This window comes from Podarcis bocagei (assembly GCF_964188305.1).
Source record: "Podarcis bocagei genome assembly, chromosome: 8".
NCBI lineage: Eukaryota > Metazoa > Chordata > Lepidosauria > Squamata > Lacertidae > Podarcis > Podarcis bocagei.
The window spans coordinates 64,289,088-64,316,006 of record NC_138133.1 but is presented as its reverse complement, the minus strand read 5'-3'; the positions used below and the strand labels follow the sequence as shown (position 1 = coordinate 64,316,006).

Genomic DNA, 26,919 nt, shown 5'->3' with positions numbered 1-26,919 from the left:
GGCCATGACTGGACCTAATGGTCAGGGGTCCCTTTACCTTTACCTTATATACAACCTGAGCCAGTTTTTTCTCCAGATTCTAGCTCACATAACCACAATCTCTGCCCTCAAACCCAGGCTTTGTCCTTCTTACTATCTGAGAGCTGAAGGAGGGCCCCCACCCATTTGTTGTCCTGCACAAAGCCCCATTTCCTTTCCTTTGTTCTATTAATGACCCAACCCCAAGGCTGTTACTGCATCAGAAAGCTAGCCTGGCTGGATTACCTATCAACACATTGCAAAAAAAAGCCAACCAAATAATTCTCTGGTCTTTCAATTTTAGACATGTAAAATCTTAACATGCTACTTCTGACTGGTCAATAGTTACTAGTCATGATGACCATGTTCTACCTTCACTGTCTGAGGCAGCAGGTCTCTCAATGTCAGTTGCTGAGGAACATAAGTAAGGAGGGAGGTATTGGGTTCAGGTTGTGGACCTTAAGGATCTCCTTAGCCACTGTTGAAAAAAGATGCTGTACTATAATGGGCAGTTGGCCTGATTCAGCAGACACTTCCCAAGTACTTATGATATTAAATATAGGCAGCTTTCGAAATGATTATATGTGTATTTATTATTGATGTTGTTTTTGGTTGAGATGGCGGTGAGGAAAATGTTATTGACACATGATAGAGTGTAAAGAGGGGGGTTCAAATGACCAAACAGCCCCTGAGCTTTTCAAAGTTTTCAAAAGGGTCTGATTATAACTTAACATGCTATTTTAGCAGTATTATTTTTTTAAAAAAATAAATAAAACAAAATTGACTCATCAACAGAATTGTAGGACAAACTGAACAGAATGATTATATGAACTGAACAGTGAATATTTGTCTTTTACAAGGACGTGGAAATGTTGATAAAAACTGCTTCTTTACACATAATGAAACACCACTGAGTTCAAAAGCAATTTGGGGAAGATAGCACTGATCAATAGGGGGAAATAAAGAGATACCACCTAAGGATAGAGCAAAGTTCACACCTCATCAGAAATCAAATGGAATGCAATTTTCTTAACCTACTACCGAGCCAAGAAATGGATTCAGTGCACCATTCCAATGGAAAACTATTGTTCAAGAAGCACTAAAAATGCAAATGACTACAAAGCTTATTCATAAGATGCACAAATAGAGTCAAACATAAATGGTCAAAGGTTTAGACAGCAGAGGAAGTAAGTATGCAGTGAAGGATGGGCTTTGGGAAGGGGCAGTCTACGGGTTAGCAGTAGGTCACTACAGGGGTGTGGGCCCAATGACCCCTAACCCTGATGCCAGGCCTGCATATGAGGGGGAAAAAAATTGAAAGGGGGGGGGAGCCATTTTTTGATGATGCATATGTTCAGCAGGCATCAGCTTAAAAGGAGGAATTCCTTTGGTTTTCTTTTCATGTTGGATGACCCCATCCAATGCTCTCAAACATGCTTGTGGGCTGGAACACATCCCAGTTGGATTATAAACTTCTTTGGGGTTTGTAATGCAAAATTTTTACATTCAAGAGACAGGAAGAGATCAGGAAGGTATCGATCAGTGACTTACTCTCAGACTTTATTTCAACCAACATGGGGCCAACAAGTTTTAAACCAGGTTTGGCAAGAGCCAGGGCATTCATATTTGTCGAATGCTACTCAACTTCCCCGCCCTCCTGGGGAAAGCCAATCAGCAACACTTGGAGGGCCAGGAGACAGCAATTCTCATTTTGCCTCTGGTAGCAAAATGGGATGGGCCACCCTCAACCTGCAGCAAGACTTGACAGCAGCCCAAATACAACAGAAATGCATTCCTTCTCCCAATGTACGCCTAGAAGACTCTGTCTAAACCAGGGGTAGGCAACCTAAGGCCCGGGGCCGGATGCGGCCCAATCGCCTTCTCGATCCAGCCAGAGGATGGTCTGGGAATCAACGTGTTTTTGCATGAGTAGAATGTGTGCTTTTCTTTAAAATGCATCTCTGGGTTATTTGTGGGGCCTGCCTGGTGTTTTTACGTGAGCAGAATGTGTGCTTTTCTCTAAAATGCATCTCTGGGTTATTTGTGGGGCATAGGGATTTGTTCGTTTATTTTTTTCAAAATATAGTCCTGCCCACCACATGGTCTGAGGGACAGTGGATTGGCCCCCTGCTGAAAAAGTTTGCTGACCCCTGCCCTATACCAATGTGCTGCTTCTCCCCGCAGGTAAGCTTTAGGAGATATGGAGGTGATAATTTTAAATAGAAATATTCTACTATTAAACATTTAAAAGATTTCAAAATCTGTTTACAACAAAAGCCACTAAAAGCAAAGCCGTATTAAATGCAACAGCGGATTAAAAAAATAATCACATCAGTTCATTAAATAAATGAACTAGAAAAGAAAGATTGGGTGGTGGGTCAACTGGTGGTCACACACAGGCTGGATGTGACACAGTGCCTACAAGGTGCCGGCCGCTAGATGCAGTCCCTCTGCATAATCTGCTCCAGTTCTCAGAGAAAAGCTGCACGCTTGACAACAGTTAACATGTGAAATCACTAATAAGAATCTGCCAGTCCTGTGCGCCGCTTGAAAGATGAAAGAGAAATGTGATTAAAGGCAAGCAAATGAAATGAAAAAAGCAGCAATAATAAGGGCTGCTTAAAATGTACTGTGTGGTTTCTTTCTGCTTGAAAAGGATGGAGTTGCATAGCAAGGGCAACAGCTTCATAGTTGCAATTCTAGAGACATCATCATTATCCTTTTCCTTCGTAGAAACTGCTGATGCCTTCACACCCGGATCTCCCATCCCAAGCCTCTTTCTGCAAAGAGTGTCAATCACTGTTTAGGAATTTCATGATTACATGGCAATTCTAGAGGATTATGGTCTTCTCAATTGTATTTGATAGGAATGTTGGTGCTTACATTATTTCAGTCTCTAGAACTATTCTTGTGCATTTTATATTATGAGAAGTACTAAAAGAACGGTCTTGATTTTCCAGAAATGGTTTATTAACAAGACCCTTGCTCCCTACTGAACTTCCAGCCGCTGCTGAGTACTTTTTTTTATTCCCATAGGCAATTTAATTGCTAATTTAGTTGTTTTAATTGATTTTTATTCCTTTGTATTGTAAACCACTTAGAGACTAAGAAGTATACAAATTGCTTAAAGAACTAACTAAATAAACTGAGTACATAATCTAGGTTTCGATATTTATTGGTTCAGTCTTATGGTCTGGGTTTTCTTTAGTCTTATGTATTGCAATATTGTAATATCTAGTGTTAACTAGAATTATGTCTGGGCTAATCTGTTAAAGTTGATGCTGAGATAAAACAACCTCCTTTTCACCACCACATTCACAGACAGCAAAATGGGGGAAGGATTTAAGTTGATTTGAGGGTTGCAGATGTGTTTCAAGGAACTTGCCACTGCTGCCAGAGCTACTTCTAGTGGCCTGCAGCTACAGATCACTTTCCCTCCCCCTCTCAGAAGCCCCTGTCGAAATAATGTTACATCATCATCCAAATCCCCAAAGTCAAGGTAAAAGTTCTATATGGAAAACTTTAAGCTCAAACTCTGCTACACGAGACTTATTTCAGTAGAAGCTCAAAACATTATTCTGTGCGTACTTTGCTCTGAATGGATTCATTGGCACTGCATATCAAATTGGTGGTGAATGATTTTTGATGTTTGTCATGATATTATTCATTCTGGATAAGACAGATCTAGATTTATCTTTGCAATTCTACTTTTGTCTGTCTCTGTGAATGCTCTTATATATTTTTGATAGTTATTGATACCAGTGGCGCAGTCCTGAATGTCAGGAATGGTTTTGCTTTAAGCTGAAAAGCTTTTATCCACTTCACTGCTGAAGTTACATTCAAATTTTGGCTATTAAAGGTTGTGTTCAACTCAGCCACTGAAATTAATGAACCTAAGTTAGCCATAAGTGAGTATGACGAATAACAGATACAACCCAAAGTCTTCATTATTCTTATTACAACAACCATTGTATCCCCTGAAAACTCTCCAGTCTTAAATTTAGTTCTCCACATTTCTGCAGGAGCTTACAATTTTTAAAGAAGTCCTCATGAAAATTCATCAGCATTTTAATCCACAATTCCCCTAATATATGCATTTTTTAAATAAATTTTATCTTTTATATACACTCTTTCAAGCAATTGCCCCTAAGACGATGCAATTCACTGATATATGCATTCACTAATGTGTGCATTTTATCCTAGCATGTGGATTTTTATTCAGTATAGTGGTACCTCGGGTTAAGAACTTAATTCATTCTGGAGGTCTATTCTTAAGCTGAAATTGGTCTTAACCTGAGGTACCACTTTAGCTAATGAGGCCTCCCGCTGCTGCTGCGCGATTATTGTTCTCATCCTGAAGCAAAGTTCTTAACCAGAGGTACTATTTCTGGGTTAGTGGAGTCTGCAACCTGAAGCCTCTGTAACCCGAGGTACCACTGTACATGTTTTGGGGGTTGGAGAATTGCATCACAAAATTTGGAGGAGCTGAATTTCACAGGATAGCTGTGTTTCAGTTCATGTATTGTTTGGGAGAAGTGAGTCACTTTGCATCAGAATGCAAATGGAATGGAATTGCTCTCCCATCCCTACTTTGACACAGCTGCTGCCTAAAAGACCTCCCTGCTTTGCATGCAGAAGGTCCCAGATTCAACCCCTTGCATCTCTAAGGTATGGCTGGGAGAGCCAGTGTGGTGTAGTGGTTAAGAGCAATGGACTCGTAATCTGGTGAACCAGGTTCGCGTCTCCGCTCCTCCACATGCAGCTGCTGAGAGACCTTGGGCCAGTCACACTTCTTTGAAGTCTCTCAGCCCCACTCGCCTCACAGAGTGTTTGTTGTGGGGGAGGAAGGGAAAGGAGAATGTTAGCCGCTTTGAGACTCCTTAGGGTAGTGATAAAGCGTGATATCAAATCCAAACTCTTCTCCTTGTCTGAAATCCTGGAGAGCTGCTGTCAGTCAGTGCAGCCAGTACTGTGCTAGATGGACTAATGGCCTGACTTGGTATAAGGCAGCTTCCTATATTCCTCTGTTTCTATTTACTCCCTACTCCATCCCTTAAAATGGGAATAAAGGCAGTCTCCTGCATAGGACGTTGAGCCGGGGGGGGTGTGTGTGCAAAACTGAGAAGATCCATAATTGAGAAGATCAATTTGAGGGCACCAGATTTTGGCCTCGCTCAGGACTTTCATGTTACCAAAGATTATCAAAGTCCATCCCTTCCTCCTCCGACTCTGAGCTTAAGGTTGGAGCCATAACTGTAGGAAACTGGACTAATGTTGATGGGCACCTAGACTGTTTCCTCAGGACTCTTCTTATGCTCTATTCACACACACACACACACACACACACACACACACACACACACACACGGCCCATAGAAGATTTTTTAATGTGAGAAAGTGATTATTTTAATGGCACTAATCTTCCTCTCCAGCTGGCTTCAAATGGCTGAACCCAGAGTTACAACTCTCACTTGCCCCACACTATGGAGAGAAAGATTTTCACAGCTTAATAACTTGGCCAATTAAATTTTAAACAATTCAAAAGGGTCTTGTTATCATTGCAGAATAATAGACTACAAAATGTTAGTGTTGCAGGGATAAAATATGAAAGACTCTTTCTCATGCTGTTCTTAAACCTCTCTCCTTTGATTACGGAATAAATTCTAAAGGAATTAAAAAATAATGCTTCCCCTAACAAGCATCTTGTGGGTGGCATGTATTATTTTTTTTCATCCTGTAGATTAAAGACATACAATATAGTAATTATGGGTTCCTTTTGAAGTCAATTCTTTGCATACTAAAGGCTGGAACAAAAGTCACTGGAATGTCATGAAACAAAAAGCATTGTTTGTGTTTTTTCATGCAAGGACCACGTTCTTCAGCTGCCAGTTCTCTCTGAATTACAATGTGAGAAACAGGGCCTCCTTTTGGGGGGAGCAGAGCAAAGTTGTCCTGGGTTACAAACGCTTAGGGGAAAGGAAATGGCCCACCAGGAAACTAGTGTAGCAACTCCACCTCACCCAGCAATCCATGTCTCCTACCTTACCGCTGGAAATAATCACTTTTTAAAAAGCATTGTTTTGTTATTCAGAAGCTCTTGCCAACTGGAGACACAAAAGTTGCTTGCCAATTGGAGGCATGTTACTCTTGAGTTGCTTTTATTTTAATAGGAAAAGAATAATGTGGAAAGCCACTGATAGTAAGTAAAGCAAGCATGCATAAAATTACATTACTTCTGCTGCTTTCTGTCGCAACTCCCATTTCTACTATAAATTGGGTGGAAGCTGTCTTGGTTTGGCACTAGTATGTAAGATAGTTTGCATACTGGTGTTGCTCTAATACTGTACACGTACACACACACACACACACACACAGAGAGAGAGAGAGAGTCTCTGCTATTACAAAACTTAGTGTTTGTTCTATTCTGCATCCAGAAGTGTCAATGTAGGAAATGTTTTCCACTGTCTTCCCATTCATTTCAATGACCCAAAAAGAATCCAGATAAATGAGCTCAGCAGAGACCAAAACTATATGAGATGCTTCCAAAGGTCTCTCCAGGTATGCAGTGAAATCATTTACTTGCTTTATTTCAAAGGTTTGTATATGCTTAATCGCAGTCTCTAAAGTGCTGCACAGGAAACCCAATACAGTGAGACTGAAAATGAATTAAAACTATAATCTGGTTGCAATGCTTTAAAGAAGTCTTCAATAAGCACCAGAGGTTCTGCAGGGAGGTGGCCTACTGGACCTCAACTGTATGGCAACAAGATTGGGTCCACAATTCCGAATGCAAAGCTTCTTGTGTTTCCAAGCTATGCATCTGAGCCATGGAAGACCACTAACAGTGACTTCCCCAAAAAAACCTTTAGTGATTAAGCAGGGATATAAGTAGTGTTATTTTTCTAGACAAAGAAGTGCCAGAACTCTCCATGAACTCCTCCCTTGTTCTCTTATAATGGCAATGGTGCATACCTGAGAGGTGCCAGAACTGAGTTCCAGTGGGTTCTGGCTGAAAAGCACCCCAGATATACAGAATCAGGCAGTCCCTGAGGGCTGCACCCAAGTTGTTAAAGGTCTTATAAATAAATACAAGAACCTTGAAATCACAGAATGCTGTTCATGGTCCTGCACTATTCCTCTCAAGGCTATCAAATAATGCTTGAAGAATTCATTTTTGGGTGAACTCCAGTACAAACCTAAAAGACCCAGAGACTACTGTATTTAAATATTTTGTTGGAAGCTGCCCAGAGAGGCTGGGGAAACCCAGCCAGATGGGTGGGGTATAAATAATATATTATTATTATTATTATTATTATTATTATTATTATTATTATTATTATTACTCCTGACTTGATGTGCCAATCAGAACACAGTTGTCCTTCAGAATATGCACTTCGCTAAATTTTGTGATGTAGCTCTCTGCTCAAAAACATACTAAATGTACATAAAAATGTGTATTTGGGGATAAAATGTATCTAGAAATACTAACTGTGAAAAAAATATATAGTTAGAAATGCATGTTGTGAGAAAATACACGCAGAATACTTGTGAATTCACACGAATTTTGTTTTTAAGCCCCCCTGCTGATTAAGGCATAAACTGGGAGAGAATTAGCAGATGAGGGGAAGACAAAGGGCAGCACCTTCTCTTCAACTAATTATGCACAGGGGTTTTCCCCAATTATTTGGAGCAAATGGGGGGCATGGGGAGCATTTGGGGTGAGGGTGGGGAAGTCATTGGATACCACCCACAGACCATCCATTCCTTGGGCTATCTGCATTTTTCAAAACCCCCAATCCCAAAATCCTAAAACAAAAAGGATTCCTTGGTGGAACACCTTGTTCCTTTAAGTGCTATAACTCCAGCAAAAAAAATAAAATAAAATTGATCCAAGTTTAAGCTACAGCATTCTTATTTTTAAGGAAAAACTCCTTGAAGTCTTTTTTGTGTGTGTGTGAAAAAACTTTGCATCTACATGGCACAGAAGCAGAATTATCTTCAGTTCCACCATATTCTCAGAGGGAAACCTGTTAATTGATGGGAGCAGGGAAGAAATCATGTTCCAGGCATCACTCTCTGGAGGGCCTGAAATTCTCTGGCAGATGGATGAGGCAAGGGAATTTGCAGCACAAGATGTGCTGAAAGCTCAAGCTGAATTTTCTTCACAGCTAGTTATGAGTTCATCTCTGTAGAGAAGATGGTAGGGGGAGGGGATTCAAATCGACTTCTGGATATTTTTTTTAAAAAAGCAATTCACTTGACCAAATCTGTTTCTTTCTTTTTTAAAGCACCTTCTGCCAGACTCCTGGGAACTGTAATATGTTAAGGGTCCTGAGAACTGTAGGTCTGTGGGGAGTAAACTACCTTTTCAAGGATTATTAAAGGGAGTGGACACATGCTTTTCAACATATGATGTGTACTCGATCTCTGAGCCATTGGGTTGGATCCTGACTGTGGTGAACTCTACCCACAAGTTTCTCCACAAGAGGAAAGGAGAAGTAAATTTGGCCAATTCCTTTAGCCTCCTTTGCTCCCACAAGGGTTGCTTCAGAGGGTCAGAGAACCCCCCCACACACACACACACAACAGTATGACTGCTGCAGGGAGAAGGTGGCACTCAGCTATATCAGGCATAGGCAAGCTCGACCCTCCAGATGTTATGGGACTACAACTCCCATCATCCCTAGCTAACAGGACCAGTTGTCAGGGATGATGGGAGTTGTAGTCCCAAAACATCTGGAGGGCCAAGTTTGCCTATGCCTGAGCCATATTCACGTCTCCTCCAGTGGATCTAGGTTCCTTCCATAAATGGAAACACATGGAAAGGCAAGTCTGGTTCCAACCCAGAGTTTTAGATCTGTGGTTTTATGGTTCCACCGCACCTTGTGAGAATATAAATTCAGAATATAAATTCAGGATATAATATAAATTCAGAATATAAATTCAGGAGAATATAAATTCAGGAGCGCAGAAAAATAAATTGTTTTCCTACTGAAAAATAGTATTTTTAAAAATGTGGGCAGGGAAATAGGGTAAGGAAGGGCAAGTAAAGAGAATGCCAATTTTAATTCCAATAGATATAATAGGCTAGGTATGTTATCAGTAAGGGACGCGGGTGGCGCTGTGGGTAAAACCTCAGTGCCTAGGACTTGCCGATCGTGTGGTCAGCGGTTCGAATCCCCGCGGCGGGGTGAGCTCCCGTCATTCAGTCCCAGCTACTGCCCACCTAGCAGTTCGAAAGCACCCTTAAGTGCAAGTAGATAAATAGGTACCGCTTTATAGCGGGAAGGTAACGGCGTTTCCGTGCGCTGCGTTGGTGCTGGCTCTCCAGAGCAGCTTCGTCACGCTGGCCACGTGACCCGGAAGTGTCTGCGGACAGCGCTGGCTCCCGGCCTCTTAAGCGAGATGAGCACGCAACCCCAGAGTTGGACACGACTGGCCCGTATGGGCAGGGGTACCTTTACCTTTACCTTATGTTATCAGTTGGGGGGGAGGAATCTCCATTTAACTGAATTATAGGAATCTCAAACTGGCTTCCCTTTGACAGCTGTAGCACAGTTCTGAGATTAAGCGGAGTATGCATTCTGGCTTGTCATGTGCCTCTATAATCATAGCCACCATTCAGCAAGCCCCCCACCCCCAAACCCTCAATCTCAAACTCAGACCTAATAACTGTTAACACCTTATTTTGGCACCTAAACCTGATGCACAGCATGGAGACAACATATGTGCCCAAGTGCTGACAGACTGATGCAGCATTCCCCCACCGCTGGCACCGAGGCAGACAGACAAGCTGGCTGCAGCAGTGGTGGCAGCAACAGCAGCTGACATTACTGGAGGGCAGGTTAATTAACATTTGGAAATTAAACAGTACAACATGACTTGCAAGCATGAAAATAGAGATTGCTCCGTCATTTACAGTTGAGAGAGAATATTGAGAGAGAGAAACCTTCAAGAATCATAGGTAGTGATGCTCAGGGCCGTCTTACCCATAGGCTCTAGGGGTGTGTAGCACTCGGGCGCCAGGCTCTCAGGGGTGCCAGCCTGAGAGTCTGGGGCCTGAGAGTTGAGTCCAGGGAAGAGCCCACCCATCACTCAGAGTGCCGCAGTGGGCTCTTCTGCTGCAGGCAGCTCTGCACCACGAGTTTGGGGGCGACCGAGCCAGTGAGATGCTGAGGTGGTCGGCCGGATCTGCCCCCCTGTGCACCTGGGGGTGGGGGGGGTGGGCAGATCTTTCCACCCCAGCGCCGCATATGCTAAAGACAGCCCTGGTGATGCTACAAAATATACAGGACAGGACAAATGTTAGAATAAACACCTATAAAAGGAAATGACATCAGAGCTATGGCATGATATAGTACTATTCAGAATCAGATCTAAGGGCAAAGTTGATTATCTAGTCGGCATAGATGTGTGATCTAGTGGTGGAACCATCATGATTGTGTATTCACCATTATTCTTTACTTATATATTTCCACCCCACATTCAGACCCCAACATATCAAAAGGCAACTCACATAACATAATAGAATGCAAGCAAACTGTTCAAACCATCCTACTACAACATTGAACTAAAATCATGAAAACTGCTCAGCTATAATGAGACAATGAATGCCACAAAAAAGCCAGCAAACAAGAGCACACAGATACTTCCTATTGGCAGTCATGCCATCCCATCAAAGGCTTCGCACAATAAAAAATGTCTCTCGGGGCTTGAGACCTGTGACTGAATCTCCTGCCACTTTTTAACAATGGAAAAGGAGCTGTGGCAGTGGTGAGATCTAACAGGACTTGGGAGATTTAACACCTGATGCCCCTGTGTCACTTTCCTGGTTAAAACAGCCCTCCAAACTGCTATTTGCCCTACAAGGAGGACAATGCTTGTATCTACAGGTTCCCCCCCTTGTAGGGCAGATAGCTTTCAGGGTGCTCTTTCCTTGGGACCATGATCTTGGGGGAAAGGGTAACTGTCCATCATCCAGCGCCACAATCCTGATCAGATGTCTCCACACACTTTGGCTGCTTAACTTCATTAAACAGTGGTGATCTAATTTTGGATCCTCTCCTGTGAGGGTTGCCCTATCAGCCTTCTAAAAAGCCACAAGGGAGGTACATAGCTCTGCTTCACACCAACATTGCTCATGGGAACATGGCATACACACTGGGGTAACTGCTTTTCTCCTCAGACAGTATAAAAATATAGGATACTTCATGAATTTGTGTGTCATCTTTGCACCAGGACCAAGTTAATCTCCTCACTATCGTTCCAATTTTAGTGTATGTGTCACCCAAGCAAGTGTCTTGCGGCTGAGACTATAACTACGCATTTTTCAACATCTCTTGCTCAAGTCATAGGGCTGATTGTAATTAACAACATATTGCCCTCAATGTACATGGAACTTTAAAGTGACATAAATTAGCAAAGGTGACAAAGTAGAAATTTGTATAAATGCACTTTGCCTCGGTAGGGGATTAGAGTTAGCTACTAATACTTAAAATCTAACCTAAAACAAAACACAGCTCTTTTGCTGGAATGATAATGCATTTGCTAGCTTTAGCACTTGAGATCCCTGCCTCAAAGTGCACAGCGCCATTTAAAGGCGAACCATCTAGAAGATGGCATGGGCTAAGCAATTCATTCAAAGCAATGTGATTAGGATGCATCCACAAGAAAATACCCCTACAACAGGGTTGGCCCTCCAGATGTTTCTGGACTACAACTGACCACTGGCAATCTGGCCAGGGCTGATGGGAATTGGAGTCCAACAACATCTGGTGGGCCACAGTTTCCCTATCCCTGCCATATAAGTTTCATTGCTAACTTTCCAGGCCAGTTCATGATGTATATTTGAAAGACCTTAGAACTGAGCTGGAAAGGGCAGAAGGCCAAGAATGAATTTAATACTTACATCTTCCTGAGTATCTTTATTAGGATGTTCAACTTCTCTACGAATTCTGGAGAACCAGAACGTAACTTCTGGCATTTTTTAATCAAACTTAAATAGATGGATATGTTGTGAGAACCTTTGCTAGGTACAGTGCCTTTGCCAAGCTCACAGGAATGTAACCTAGGGACAAAAAGGAGAAACAGAATGTTAGATTTAGAGCAAACTCATCATGTAACTTCTAGGAGAATAGGGCAGGATCTATTAGGTTAATAGGTTCACATGCTTATACCACGACATTTGTGAGGAACCAAGGGTTGCCACAGAGATGTTACTAATCATTCAAAGCAAAATTGGGAGTTCCTCCTCAGGCAAAACTTCTGAGGGATTCTGAGGCAAGCCAGAAGAGTTTAAGTAAGAGACACAAAACTTTTCCAGGCATTCTGCACATCACTCCATTATCACTGGGTTTTGCCCAAAGCAAAATCTGAAGCAAATGTTGTGTTTCTTTCTTATGCAAATCATCTGAAGAATTTTGAGGGAAGCCAAAATAATGTTGGCATGGTTAGCAACCTTTTTCCAGGGGCATTTCACACATTCCAACTCCCCACAGGCTGGTGGAACACCAACAGGAACTTGGCCTTTTGGAGGATGAACCATATCTCCGTGGTGGACTGTGTGTTTTGTGTGCACAAGGTCCTAAATTCATTCCCTGGCATTTCCAATTAAAAGAAGAAGAAAATGAATTCAGGTAGCAAACCTGAGAAACCCTGCCCTTTTGAAGATCTGCTGCTAGTCTGACTCCATCTGCACTATACGTTTAAAGCAGTATCACACTACTTCAAACTGTCGTGCCATCCCTCAGCAGATCCTGGGAACTGTCATTTGTTAAGGTTGCTAAGAGTTGTCAGGTGATCACCCATTCCCCTCACAATGCTACAAAAATCAGAGTAGTTTAATAATCACTCACTTTCTAGGGAACTCTGAGAATTATAGTTCTGTAAAGGGAACAGGGTTCTCATAACAACTTTCAGCACCCTTAGCAAATTATAGTTCCCAGAATTCAAGTGTCATGATATTGCTTTGAATGTAAAAGCAGATGGCGCCTCAGAGCAGACAACAGAGCTAGATGGACCAGCAGTCTAACTCAATATAAGGCAGGCTTATAGGTTTATATCTCTAAGAATTTTCTATAATTCATCTAACAGTAGTCCAATTTCTCTTCCTTTGGTCCAGCATAAACATTTACGTATTTCACAAAATTCAAGTGTAGGTTTCCTTCGTATCTGCTATGCTATTGCAGTAGACTTTTGAGTTAGCAGCTTACTCTTGCTACTATTGCAGCACTGATAAATTTATCAGATGGATTTTTTTAAAAAGAAAGCATTTGAATACAATATCACATAGACAATCAAATAGCAAATTCAAGTAAAAAGGACATGTTGGAACAGCATTAATTATAATTATACACCAGTTGAAAGTGAGCTTCTCTTTTGCTTTGGTCTTTTAGTATGGATTAAAATGGCATCAGCCTATAAAATCACAGAACACAAGTCCCAGCTTGTGAGCCTTGCAGTTATCTACCTCACCTTCCCAGGTCTTGATGATGGGAAGAGTAGCCCAGGTTTAATCAAACTTGCTGGAGGACCTTGGGCCAATCAGCAGCTCTCAGCCTAACCTACCTCACAGAGCTGATAAGGATAATAGTGAGAGGGAAAAGACATGTGTGCCAACTCAAAGGTATCTCAAGCATTGTAGATTTTTGAGGCGGTATTTACGGAGTCTTTGTGTGTGTCATAGGAAGTACTAAGAGGCACACTGGTGCCCATGTGCACCATATTGGCAACTGCTGTATGTAGATCAACATAACCAAGGTTTCATTTGACTGAATCTGAAGAGGAGCACTAACTACAGAGGCAAACCTTTGGGGTCAGCACTGTATTTCTCTCCCCTTCCCATCATTCTGCTTTGATAGAAACCATGCTGCTCAACTTGGTACCAAACTAAACTCCTGCATTCCAGGATGGGCAGAATACTACATTAGGGCACTGTTTCTTCACTGTAAAGTTCTGTAAAAGGGTAGCACTGGTGATGCGATAACATTTTGTTTATTAAGATGACTCTTCTCAGATGGTCTGCTGCAGTTTGCCTTCAGTGCATGTTGTCTCATTTCTCTCCTCCCCCCAAAAATATATATAGAAAAACACAATTCCAGCAAAATAAAATTTTAAAAATCCACAGAACATTACTGCAACAGTGAATCAGGCAATAAATTCAATCTTGTATGCATCTGCCTTGTTCCTTTACAGCATATTGCTTTACAGTTAATGTGTATAATCTTATTAGCTGATTGCATTGATCCTCAGCTCACTTGTAAGCAAAATTACTCTGAGTGCATAGCGGTACTTAAAAGTAATTCAAAGTATCTATTAAAATAAGAATTTTGGTGCATCAGCAAGGAAGAAAGTCTAAGCTGCTAAAATATTTCGCCCATTTAAAGATTGGGCAATTTGCTGATCTGTAAAACTTACTTTTCTGTTAAAAAATAAGGAGAAGAAAATTTTAAGTGCCGTAATTTACTGAATGCTTTCCTGAAAGCAAAGAGATTGACTTTCTGTCCACTGTAACCTAGAAATCCTATCTCTGTAAACACTGGGCTAGATTAAACTTTAAATGATAAATTCCCAGGAAACAAAGGTCATATGGTTGTGTAATCATCTTCTTCCAAAGCATTCCTGTTTGCTAAATAACATTGACCAATGTGAGTGGTGGCAAATATATAACCCTCCTTGATTTTTCCCCCAAGGACCTGAAAGTAAAAATGAAATTTACAATGGCATCACCAGATTTATCATAGCTACCTCTTTTGGGAGGCATTTTACCACTATTAGAGCTGAACTGCAACCTAACCACTGTTGCACCTGAGCTCTTTCGTTGCAGTTTGCTGTCCTCCTGGCATATTTCATCTTGTGTTATAAGACTGCCAACTCTAAAATTACCTAGACAAATAGAGCTTCTATAGCATAGGGCATGTATAGATTGTCATGTGTGAGGAATGCGCACACATAGGGATGGGTGCTTTCCCCCTGCAATTGCACGCAGCAGACACTTATTTTATTTTTATTATTATTATTAATGACCCATCACAGCTGGGCTCTGAGTCTATAAGGAAGTGAAAGATAACTTCCTGAGATCAGCACCTAGTTTTGATAAAGTTCTTCTGCCAGATGAGCCAGACAATTGCCAAGTAAAAGAGAGTAGTCAGCAATCCTCATATTATCAAGGCTTAGTGATTAAATGGAAACTAGCAGTATGCAGCCAAAGGTAGAGTTCCACCTCTGCACACCCGAAAATTATGTAAAATACATCTTCCACATCCTGCTTCCCATTCTTCCTCTTTCCTTCTGAATCTTTCTGGCTCACAGGCTTCCCATCCATTGACATCACAAAGGACATGTGTGAATGATCACTCCCCCAAGCCCTACCAGCTTTCCACTCTGCTTATAACATGGATTGCCACCAGTCAATGTAGAGCAGGCATCCCCAACCTTTGGCCCTCCAGATGTTTTGGACTACAATTCCCATCATCCCTGACCACTGGTCCTGTTAGCTAGGGATCATGGGAGTTGTAGGCCAAAACATCTGGAGGGTCGCAGGTTGGGGATGCCTGATGCAGAGGATATAAGCAGGATAGAGATGAAGTATGGGAGAAGGACATGGGAGGTAGATTTCCTTGACGATGTAGCTACACAGGGTAGACTAAAGTCAGGGAGGACCATGGCAGAGCACAATTTCTGCAAGCAAAGGGGCCAAACTTTACTCCCTGGCATATTCAGTTAGATCTATCATGAAGTTAGATCAGAGATAGCCAAATGTGTCAATCCCTAAATATTATGGTTCCCTCCCCTTAGCTCCAACCAGCATGCCTAATGGTCAGGGATGGTGGAAGATTTAGCCCATCAGCAACTGGAGGGGCACAGGTTCCCCATCCTTGCTGTAGGCAGTCGCTGGATGCAAACGATAAGCTGTTGGTGGGTTCAATGGGGCAGAAAGAGGAGCCCAGAAGTGATGAGAAGAAAGGGGAAGAAAGCAGCGTCTCAATGAGCAGATTAGCTCTTGGCAATCCTGGAAACGCTTCACTATGATGTGCAGTTGTATAATTCATGTCTAATGCTTCAATATCACACAACTATTTAATGAAATGTAATAACATGAATTAACTCCCCAAAGTGAAGAAGCCCAAAACTTGAGCAATTTCTGCTCTCAATTTCTGGTCCACATTTTCTGTATCCTTCATTCCCAGCTGCAGCATCCCCAACACCACACCACACTGCAAGAAGTCTCATAGGAACTCTTCTGGGTTCTCCTGAGATTGCTCAGTTGCCTCACTTGAGAAGGAATGTCTAAATTCTCATCTCATTTTCACTTCAGGCCAGGTACAGCAATAGCTTCAATAATTACATGATTTAAACATGTTTGGGTCCCCTCAAAATTCCTCAGGTGGTTTGTTTTCCTCAGAAGTTCTCCCCAACCTTACATGGAATGTAGCTTTACATTAAATTTAGAACCACAGGAATCTGCTTTATACTGAGTCAGACCATTGGTCTATTTGGCTCTGTACTGCTGACATCTACTAGAAATGGCTCTCCAGGGTTTCAGGCAGGCTGCACTCCCAGCAGTACCTAGAGATGCCTGGGATTGAATCTGGAACCTGTTGCTTGTGTTCTGCAAAGCAGATGTTCTGCATTGGGCAATGCCCCTCCCCCCCCCAATCCCCCATAGAAAGTTAGTTGGAAAAGGTGACACTCTCTAAACCCTGTATAAGCTTCTAGAAGTGGCATGAACATCTACTCCTTCTAAATTGCATATTGTCTTCAGCTTTTTGTTTTTTCCTCCACTCAGTTGCACTGCGGGAGAATCTAAAAGCCAGCAATAAGGAAGATTTCATTAATTTGGATAACAAAAAGTACATATGGCTATAGAACAACCACTATCCATGGATTGAATTTTAGCCAGCGCTGAAGAAAAACATTTGCCACCATTATCCTTTTCAGAAAATTGCAGCGCACTTGGACTATGAACAGGGTGCATGCAACCAATCACTTTCTGAAAGGCAGGACAAATGCATTTTGAAGCAACAAACAGATGTTTCTGCTCAAGCAGAAAATGAATTTACCACTAGCTACTAATCTTTGTGTTCCACAGCTAGTCTGTGGCATGTGGTGGCGATGACTGACCTCATATCCTCGTCGGCTTACCTAGCCTTCACTTTCTTTTCACATGAAATACAGAATTGCTTAAAATATGAATTACCCTTTTGTTCTTTTTTCGGGAATCCCTGGCAATATGGCCTTTTCTTTAATGAATATTTTGGGATAAGTTTCCAAGAACTTTCGATGAGCATCTTCAGTGGTATAAGGATTATCCCTAAAGAGAAATAGGGAAACAGTGGTTATTTTGTTCAGTAGTAAAGTTCTAGGCAATGCTGTTACTTGTACTTCAGCTGGTATAAGGTTCAGCTGACGTGATCCAACATCCTGCTTACTACCTGAAGGTGGTGTAAGGTTGTGCTAGCCATTGAGTCAACCGCCATCCACACCAATGACAAGCAAATACAGCAGTGCCTAAAATCACAATCCTATGTTTGCCTGCTCAGAAGTAAGCCACACTGAGTTCCGTGGGCTTCATGAGAGTGTCTGAGCCACTGTCATGGTTTGCTGCTTTGCCTAAAAATGCTGCCTAAACTTTAGGGGGCAGCAGGTGGGAAATGGCAGGACCAGCTAGTGAAGGCAGGTAGTACAAGGAGATTTCCACTCCCCATGCTTGCCACCTGAAGCAATTGCCTCCATTTGCCTCATGAAAGGGCCAGCCATCTATATGAAGCTTCATATAATAGTGTAATAATGACTAGTACTTGAAAGGCAGTTCTTCAGATGTCATGCTACAATCTCTTTTGCATCCGTGTGCCATGGACTGTACATTTGTTTTCAGTTGTCTGCTTGTTTTGCTCTTATGATTCCTGCAGCCCAAATGTGCATATGTTCCAAGTTCTAAAGGTTTCTTGGCTTCTTTTTCTTTGATATGGAAAGTTCTCCATAAACTGTTCTTAAAATGGATGGAGGGGGTTGAATTACAGCATGTTGTGAATGTAGATTCCATTTTTTCACTCCAGTGTATCGGTCTTCAAGCAAATTACATTGCACTGTGTTTCAAATGTGTTCAGCTTCCTTGAGAATGAGTTTGGGTTCTGCGAAAAGTAAAATTGCCTTGAACATGCACACCAGCTTTCATTCCGGTGTCACAATCTTCAAAGGGACAAATCACACTGCATTGTGTTTTCCACCTTTTTTGTCAGCCTTGAAAATGGATGTGTAAGTTGAGCTGAGGTTCATGCTTAAAATAAAGCATGTTGTTTTGAGCATAAGCAGCAAGTCTCATTCAGCTGTCTTGTGGTCTTCAGTCTCTCACATTGCACTTTCAATTTTTCCTCCTGCCTCACTTTGAAAATGGGCATGAGTCTCAACCTGGTATTGAGTGTGCAAGAAATCTGACATTTGAATTTGTACCCTGAATGCATTGCCACATTTCATTCCAATATCTTGTATTTAAATGGAGTTATTAAACTATTCTGTTGTGCATACTGCTTATTGGTTTGCAATCCAATTACAACAGCATCACAACAGGCTAGTTAAATGAAAGGCCTTGCTTCGCTCAACCGAGAATAACTAAGATTAGATACAGCCTAAAAACTATCAACATAAAACCAGGGCAATACCCCTGTCAAATTAGATACATCTTAAAGATCACAAACATAAAACAATTTATACCAAGCAATACCTCTGTCAAAATAAAAACAATGAAGCATTTAAACAAGAAGCTGTATTAAATAAAACAAAAAACAGAGTGATGGAAGCATATTAGCTAAAAGAATTATGACTAGTCATTTCCCCAATCTAGTGGTTCTAAATTTAACAACAGCTGGGGCAATGTTCAGAGCCTTTTTGGTTAACTCAGAAATTAGTAGAGCAAAACTTTATGAGTGTGTGAATTCATTTAGTAACACTTGGAGGGCTCTGCCCCCCTGCTTCTCCATTCGTCAACCTGCTCAACGTTGAGACCCCATACAAAGATTGGGCCATATTCTCCTGCAAATCACTCCTCCACTTTGGAACAAGTGATTAGTCAGTTTGAGTACTTTTTCATAATCATAAACTGAGGGGGTTAAAGTAGATTACACCGATCTACTTAGGTAAAGTAGGTACACCGATTAACCTTTCCCAATGCTTTGTGTGGGTAGATTGCAATCCTATGTTAGCAATTTTGACTAATTTTGCCTCTGCCCTTCCAGCAACTGGAATGTCACACACAGAGAGAGAACATTCCCATGATAAAGTGCCCCTCAGTCTCAGTAATATTCGCCATCCATGGTCTAATTTATATATATGATCTGGGTTTGGTGTTACATGTCTCTTACCATACAAAACAGAAAGAGAATGTTGTTATGTTTCAGAAACATGCCAGACATGAGAAATTGAAGCAAGAGTTCTGGCTTTACATTTTTCGTTCATTTCGTTTTGTTTGTACAGTTTCTCGGATTAATAAAAGTTGGCAATATCTTCTATCACCTTTAAATGTTTTAGCTTTCTCTTAGGGGCTGAGAAAAATGTAAATCTCTGCCTTCCATATTAGAAAAGGCAGCAGGTGCAGTCTGAAATGCGTCTAACTAATGTCACCATCATCTAAATATACCCCAAGTGAATTTTCCTCTTTAATTATGTTCTATCTTGAAGAAAATTGCCCTTAATTATGCAGAAATGCAGTTCTGAAATGTCCTGAATTCAAAGGTCATGCCATCAATAAATTATTCAGGCTCACATCCTTCAGCCCATCTACCTCACTGTGATTTTTAAGTCAGTTTTTAAATTCAAACTCCATAGACAGACATTTGCACAACAGGTAATTCCTTGTAGTTCTGTTGAGGCAATGATTTATCAAAGGGTCATGTCAACTCAGAAATCAAGTTTTTTACTAACATGATTACAGAGGGGACATATTTGTGAAAGCATCTCATCATAGTTACAGCTGACTTAAACACTCAACACATGTTGACGCTGCTGCTTGTTAAACCAATGGCCAGAAAACAGACTAAGACCAAACTAGAGAAGACATTGAGAGTTCTTTATTTTTTTTTTTACAAACAGCAGCCATAGAGAACTCCAAACTGGATTGAGATCACAGCAGTGGAGGAAGGTGCCATTTCCCCAGTGAATATTGTCTTTGAATATTCCATTCTAGCCATTTTGTAAATTTAAAATGGATGCATGCTGTGTATGTAACAGAGCCACAATTCCCAGAGTCCTCTGGGAAGAGGGATGGATTGTTAAATCACTGGGGGTGGGGACTGTAGCTCTGTGAGGGGCTACAATTCTTAACACCCTTAATAATTGACATTTTCCAAGATTCTTTAAGGGAAGCCATAACTGTTTAAAATGGTATGAAACTACTTTGACTGTATAGTGCAGATGAGGCCTAAGACCTCATAGACAGGGGCGAAGGAAGGCGTCGTGACACCCAGGGCGGATGTCGCTATGTAGGGCACATGTGTGGCGGTTTGCCGCCGGCACCGCTCCAGCGCCGTACGGACGGTGCCAGGATCCCTCCATTGCCACTACAGCCGCAAATGGAGGGTCCTCTGTTCGTGGCTGCAGCCGCAAGCAGAGGATCCCGGCACCGTCCGTATGGTGCTGGAGCGGCGCCAGCAGCAAACTGCTACGTACAGTGCATGCGTGTGACGCCACACATGTACTGTACTTAGTGGTTTGCCGCCGACGCCGGGATCTTCTGCTTACAGCTGAAGCTGCAAATGGAGGATCCTCCATATGCAGCTGTGGCGGCGCGATGGCTGCTCATGCTGCCACGAGCCCCCGCGGGGTGACTTCTTGTCACCCCCACAGACATGGAACCCAGGGCGCACCTAGCGTCCCCCCACCGTTGCGACGCCACTGTTCATAGATACAGATAAGACCCTAGCATCCGCCTGGCCACAGTACATAGCTTCAAGATTGTGCTCAGTATGATGGGGAAATCACCCAAGTAAAAAGAAAAAGCTATATTAATTCATGTATATCTGAATGTAGTTATAAATACACGATTATCTCTCTCCCACCCCATTTTAACAGTTCTGTTTTTATACAGACCTTCCCTATCAAACTATATTTTTGCTTTCATAATAAGAGCTTCAGTTAACATCCTCCTCAAAACTCACCGGATAACTTACCATCTCTGAAGACCCTTGATGTTCAATAACGCGTCCAACTGGTCATAGTTCACTTTCTTAAGACCTACGACATTGTTACAAATATTTATTTTGAAAAATGTATACATAGCTTAACATTTATAAAATGCAGAACAATGTACAAAAGATGTACAATGTGCAAAACAATGTACAAAACACTGGAGGCATGATAGCATGCTTGAGTAGACCTAGGGCAGCAGGGCAGTATAGGGTAGCATTAACTGCTTGGTCCTCCAACAGACAGGAATGGCCAATGAGTTTAAGAAGAACAGACAAGGAGTTCCTTCTGCTGTCCCCCAGGATTTATGACCTGAGGCAGTCACTTCACTTTGCCTAATGGTAGGGCCAGCCCTGAGTCTAGCATGTGGCTAACAGACTGTGTTTCCTATACTGGATTAAAAATTGTAGCCAAATCCATTTGACTTTGCCCTGTCCCATTCTCCACCATAGTCTTTCCTTTTGCAATACAGCAATAACATTACTGACCTATTTTGCAGATCTTGTTAGAGATGTGAAATGCCTTCAGCACTCTAAATCTCCATATAAATACTAAATCTTACTGTTTGAAAATATCATCTCATTGCATCAGCATGTGAAATGCTGGCCAGTGAAATTCACAATATTATACACACATGTAGATATGGACGTGTAATCTGGGAGCTCTGTACTTCTGCGCCGTGAATGTTTTCATTGTTGACAAAATGTGCCATTTGCAAACAGAGGCTTTAGCACACAGATGAACAAAAAAGTCTTTTGGAACCAATGCAGCCTGTCCTTCAGTATTACACTCAATTTGCAAAGAACCATTTGGAATCCTCCGCACTGTGAACAGAGCAACATTATCCTGTGCTAAGGGACTTGAGGACTAACGACAGAATGCTTCTGAGACCAGAACTGGGAGGAGAGGGAAATGTAAAAATGTTCAAAGAAAAGTTTTGGAAAGCCTGGAAGAATAAATGGGCACAGATGCTTAATTGCCTCAGGTGCTCTGGGCATGCAGTGTGCATCTAATGAAGCAAGGCAAGCGTAGCCTTTGAATTTTTGCAACATGTTTGGCAGCCCCAAATCATTGCTGAAAATAACTGGATCACTATAAATGACACAGAATAATTGCCAGAGATGTGTGTCATTCAAGGTGTACCCAATTGAAAACAAGCATTTTCATCGGGTGAAAGAAGTACAAAAGAAGCATAACCATACCTTTAAGAGTCCTTGTTCAATAGCATCTGCAATTTCAGAGTTACTGCTTTTTCTACTGACGTTGAAACCAACGTTTCCTGTTCACATTCAGAATTCCTTGCCAGGCACGAATTAAATTCATTTTAATTCCAGTAAATTAGTTTTATTTCCTAATCCTTCTTAGCAGCTCCATGTGACAGATGGAAGGCTATCAGCATCTGAGCTGAGATTTTTTTTAAAATGTTTTCATAGAGCTTTCTGAATAAAAGTGAATTTGATAATTGTTCAGTTCATGCTTGACAAAGAAAAAATGTGGTTCTTCTCTGAGCCTACTGGGTCTACTTAGGAATATAAAAAGAAGAGCAGTTCTCCTGATGTTTGCCAACAGGCACAATTAAGGCTCAATCCTGAGTGGTCCTGAGAGCATATAAAAATATATGAGTCCCTTTGCACACTGTGACTTTCTCTCTCTCCAAAATTAGGTATACATTTTAAATTTACAAAAATGGGAAAAATGGAAATGGAACTCAGAGAAGGAGCGTGGAGAAGTTAGGGGTGAAATCTAAGAAAAAAGGAATCAAGAACCAGTAGATAGCTTGGATACAACACAAGAAACAATGCAGAAAGGTAACAAGAATCTCAGAAACCAGATAGTGACAGACATTGCCACTCAAATGGACAAAGCAATTTCAGAGATCAAAGTAAGAATAGATAGAGTGGAAGCTAAGATGGACCAAATCCAAGAGAAAGTAGAAAACAATGATGAAAAGATAAAGCAACATAATGTGAAAATTGAGCAATGGGATCTGAGAATGATCAATATCCAAGATCGGGAGTGCAGAGTTAATGTCCACCTGTGTGGCTTTGTTGAAGCATCAGGTGAGACCCCCAAAACTCTTTGTGAGAATATGATGAGGTGTTTGGAAGAGATAGTTCCTGAAGCTCAATGGGAAGAAGTGGCCATAGAAAGGATTCACAGTCACCTACAGAAGAAATATAAGTCATCAGATTTGCAAGTTATTATAAGGGGGGGGGATTATGAGAGCAACAAGACAGATCACCGACCAGATGATGTACAAATCAGTACTACTTCAAGTGTTCAATGACTTATTCCTAGAAACTATAAGGTGGAGATGGAGCGTGAAACCCTGTACTGAAGCATTGAAAAATGCCAAAATTACTTACCCAGTAACTCTGAATTTTCAACGGGCAAGAAAATGGTACAAAATAACATCTTTGGAGCAAGGGATGAACCTACTGTGGGAAATGAAGCTGGAACCACAAAGAGACGAGAAGCAAGAAGAGGAACCAGGGATGGCAGGAGACAAAAAAAATGACCATCGAGGACTGAAAGTAAAGGTTGAGTGAAATTATATCAGAGTGAAGAAAAGAAACACCCCCCCAAAACAAACAAACAAGTCCTAAGCAAATGGATATTTTCCAAACAAAAGAATATTCTTGGCTCAAAGTAACTTCCAAAGAGTGAATGGGAAATGCATAAACTTTAGCAACACTAGTTTCTTCCAGCAAGTCTCAGATGTTTTCTGAATGTGGGTCTCAGGCAGATAGAATGGGAAGAGAGCTTATAGGAAATACATAAGTATGTAAGTCAAATACTAAAAATAGGTTTGGGCTGGCAGCTTTTGCATCTCACTTCCAAAGCGGTGTATCATCTTTCTGCTCAGGCCTACAACCTCTTAACACAGTACTGTCCAAACTGCTGATTAGCAATGGCTACCTGACCTGAACTTTCAGATATGTTTGCAGCTAATTTGCCGATTTCCACTAGAGGTGTGATATAAAATATTTACACAGTTGAAGGTTATGTACTTTCAAAAACCTTTGATAAAATCCCTCACTAAACACACCTAAGAAAACTGACAAGCCACAGCATAAATGGTGAGGTCTGCTTATATACAAGTTAACAAGTTTGGAAACAGAAAGCAGAACATGCAATTTAGTAGACCACTTTCACAATGGATAAAAGTAAAGAGAAAAAGAAGAAGTGGGGAGGTCCCTAAAGATCTCTACTGGGAGTAGTTTAATTAATGTTGGGCAGTGAAGATTACTGATGACACCAAGCTGGGGGGGGGGGGAATGCTCCCACTGGCTTTAATACTTTGAATTACAACTTCACTATTGGCATATGTTCAGTTTATCTTATCCATTATAACCTCTAGCCACCTGCTTTGGAGATGCTGCTGTCCGATCAATTGTTCCTTACTGCATGCACAAGCATTTCATTATTATTTCCTAGGAGTAGTTCCTGGCAATTGTCATTGCCAACTTTTATCTTATTTTATAATTATGTGTCCAGCTTTCATGTTTACTGAGATCACTGAATTTTCAACCTGTTCCCTAGAGGATTTTGTATCTTGACTCCACAGACGTGATGTGTTCTACCCTCTCCCATGTAAGGGCAAGATCATAGGGTCATCTCTACATAATATGTCCCAATTTGTGCCCATGGGCACAAATACATAGATGATATAATATGACGTGGCTCATTAAATTTATAAGGTTCCTGGGCTCAGAGATATATATAAGGCGCCACACACATTGATGGGATAGAATGTATAAATAAGCAAGGAAATGATCTAGTAATATAGCCCCAGAAATTTATTAGCAATTCTCTTTAAGTAGCAGCATGAATCATAATGCTGTATAAATCCCTGATGGATCACTATGGTTGAATCCATGTGTGGGCTGGGTCAACCAATACACCCATCACATAACTGCAGGCAAATATGGCTCAGAGACCATATTGTAGTCTTTGACATTGCATGATACAACCTGATGGGAATGCTCCCAGATGGAGGCTTAGGTTGTTCGGAAATCACAAACAAGTTACTGACCACAGGTTTTTTTTTACTTTTCAGATTTTCCATGGAAAGTGCAAACCCAGATTAAATTGGGGTGGGGTGGGGGTATGGGCTGGCATTTCTATGACAATGATATTGTGTGGGCACTGCAAAAAGTCTGCATGTAATAAATAAATAAATAAATAAATAAATAAATAAATAAATAATTTATAGCCCATCCATCTGGCTGGGTTTCCCCAGCCACTCTGGGCAGCTCCCAACAAAATATTAAATAGAATAAAACTTCAAACATTAAAAAACTTCCCTAAACAGGGCTGCCTTCAGATGTCTTCTAAACGTCAGGTAGTTGTTTATTTTCTTGACATCTGGTGGGAGGGTGTTCCACAGGGTGGGTGCCACTACCGAGACGGCCCTCTGCATGGTTCCCTTTAACCTCACTTCTTGCAGTGAGGGAACCGCCAGAAGGCCCACGGAGCTGGACCTGAGTGTCTGGGTTGAATGATGGGGGTGGTATACTGGGCTGAAGCTGTGCCCAAGTGCTGTAGAAGCAGCACTGATCCCACAAGGCACACACACCTGGGAGCACCCAAAATCTTCTCAATTATTGCTTAACAATTGAAAACCCATGTAGAGCACTTTCTTTTAGTCTACATTTCTTTGGAGACTATGACTTTGTTTCACTCTGATTCTTTCACACAGGGATAGGTCAAAATTATGACTGAACCCCTGGAATATTATGCCAACCAAATTCTCATGCTACCATTGAAAGGAAAAGAAGCTGGTATTTGGTCTTTATATCAATCCATACTGTTTGCTAAAAATCACTCTTTCATTCTGTTTCAGACTAGCAGAACTTTTGATCACCAAGGTTCTCAATAAATCTCCAGTTTTTGACCAGAAAACAGGATTTTTAAGCCTGCCAAGTGCTAGTGGTGGTCTGAATTCATTTTGATGGGCCACAAGTCTAGTCTAGTTTACAGAACAATTATTTTAGTCTTTGCTCTCATATTTCCTGTGGTCAAGATCACACAACCACATACGGAATTTTCAGACCATCTGATGCCATTGTATCTGCTGCGTCTGTTACAAGAATCCACATGTAATAATAGTCTGTGGTAGCTGGAAGAATTCCACACACTTAACAATTTAGCTCTGGTTCTTACTTTGTTTCAAATTATATCTCCATTTAAATGGACATATCCTTTAAAAAAGTATGTATTTAAAAATATAACTATCTCTGACATTTATCTACATCTGGATAAAACTCAAGTTTAAGTAACAAAAGAATTGTTGAAGATTTACCGTACATGCTTACCTGTTAGCATTCCTTTTGGTTCTGTGGAAATAGAGACCTACATTATCATTGTTTTATCTGAAGGAGTCCTAATAGAATCCTAGTTCAAATTCTAAGAAGGTTGGGATATTTTCTGATGAAGTCATAAAGATAAGAGGCCAACATGGCAATTTGGAATATTGAAGACAATTGCTGGTCCCATTGCTGGCGAATTGCCAGTGAAGAAATCATCTATTCCCATAGCCATCTTCTTTGGAGATCTGATCAGTCTCCAAGTTTGCTAATGCACAACTAAGAGTCCCATTGCATCTTAAAGGGTAACACATTGGCTGTGACAAATGCTTTTCTGGACCAGAGTCCACTTTATAAGATATACGAAATGATAACCCAGGTGGTCTATTTATTTACTTATTTTGACCATTTTAAT

At 41.3% G+C, this 26,919-nt stretch overlaps 1 protein-coding gene across 1 annotated transcript in view; it reads right to left on the bottom strand.

The window, feature by feature from the left end:
• CNBD1 (cyclic nucleotide binding domain containing 1) overlaps nucleotides 1–26,606 on the bottom strand; it is a 137,192-nt gene extending 110,586 nt beyond the window's left edge. Inside the window, exons 1-4 of the mRNA XM_081204838.1 lie at nucleotides 26,514–26,606; nucleotides 21,180–21,243; nucleotides 17,216–17,329; nucleotides 11,927–12,085 (exon numbers count right to left, since the gene is read on the bottom strand). Of these exons, the coding sequence (XP_081060964.1) occupies nucleotides 11,927–12,085; nucleotides 17,216–17,329; nucleotides 21,180–21,243; nucleotides 26,514–26,523 (347 nt within the window). The 5' untranslated portion in view covers nucleotides 26,524–26,606. The remainder of the gene's footprint in view (nucleotides 1–11,926; nucleotides 12,086–17,215; nucleotides 17,330–21,179; nucleotides 21,244–26,513) is intronic.
• Nucleotides 26,607–26,919: the final 313 nt, after the last annotated feature.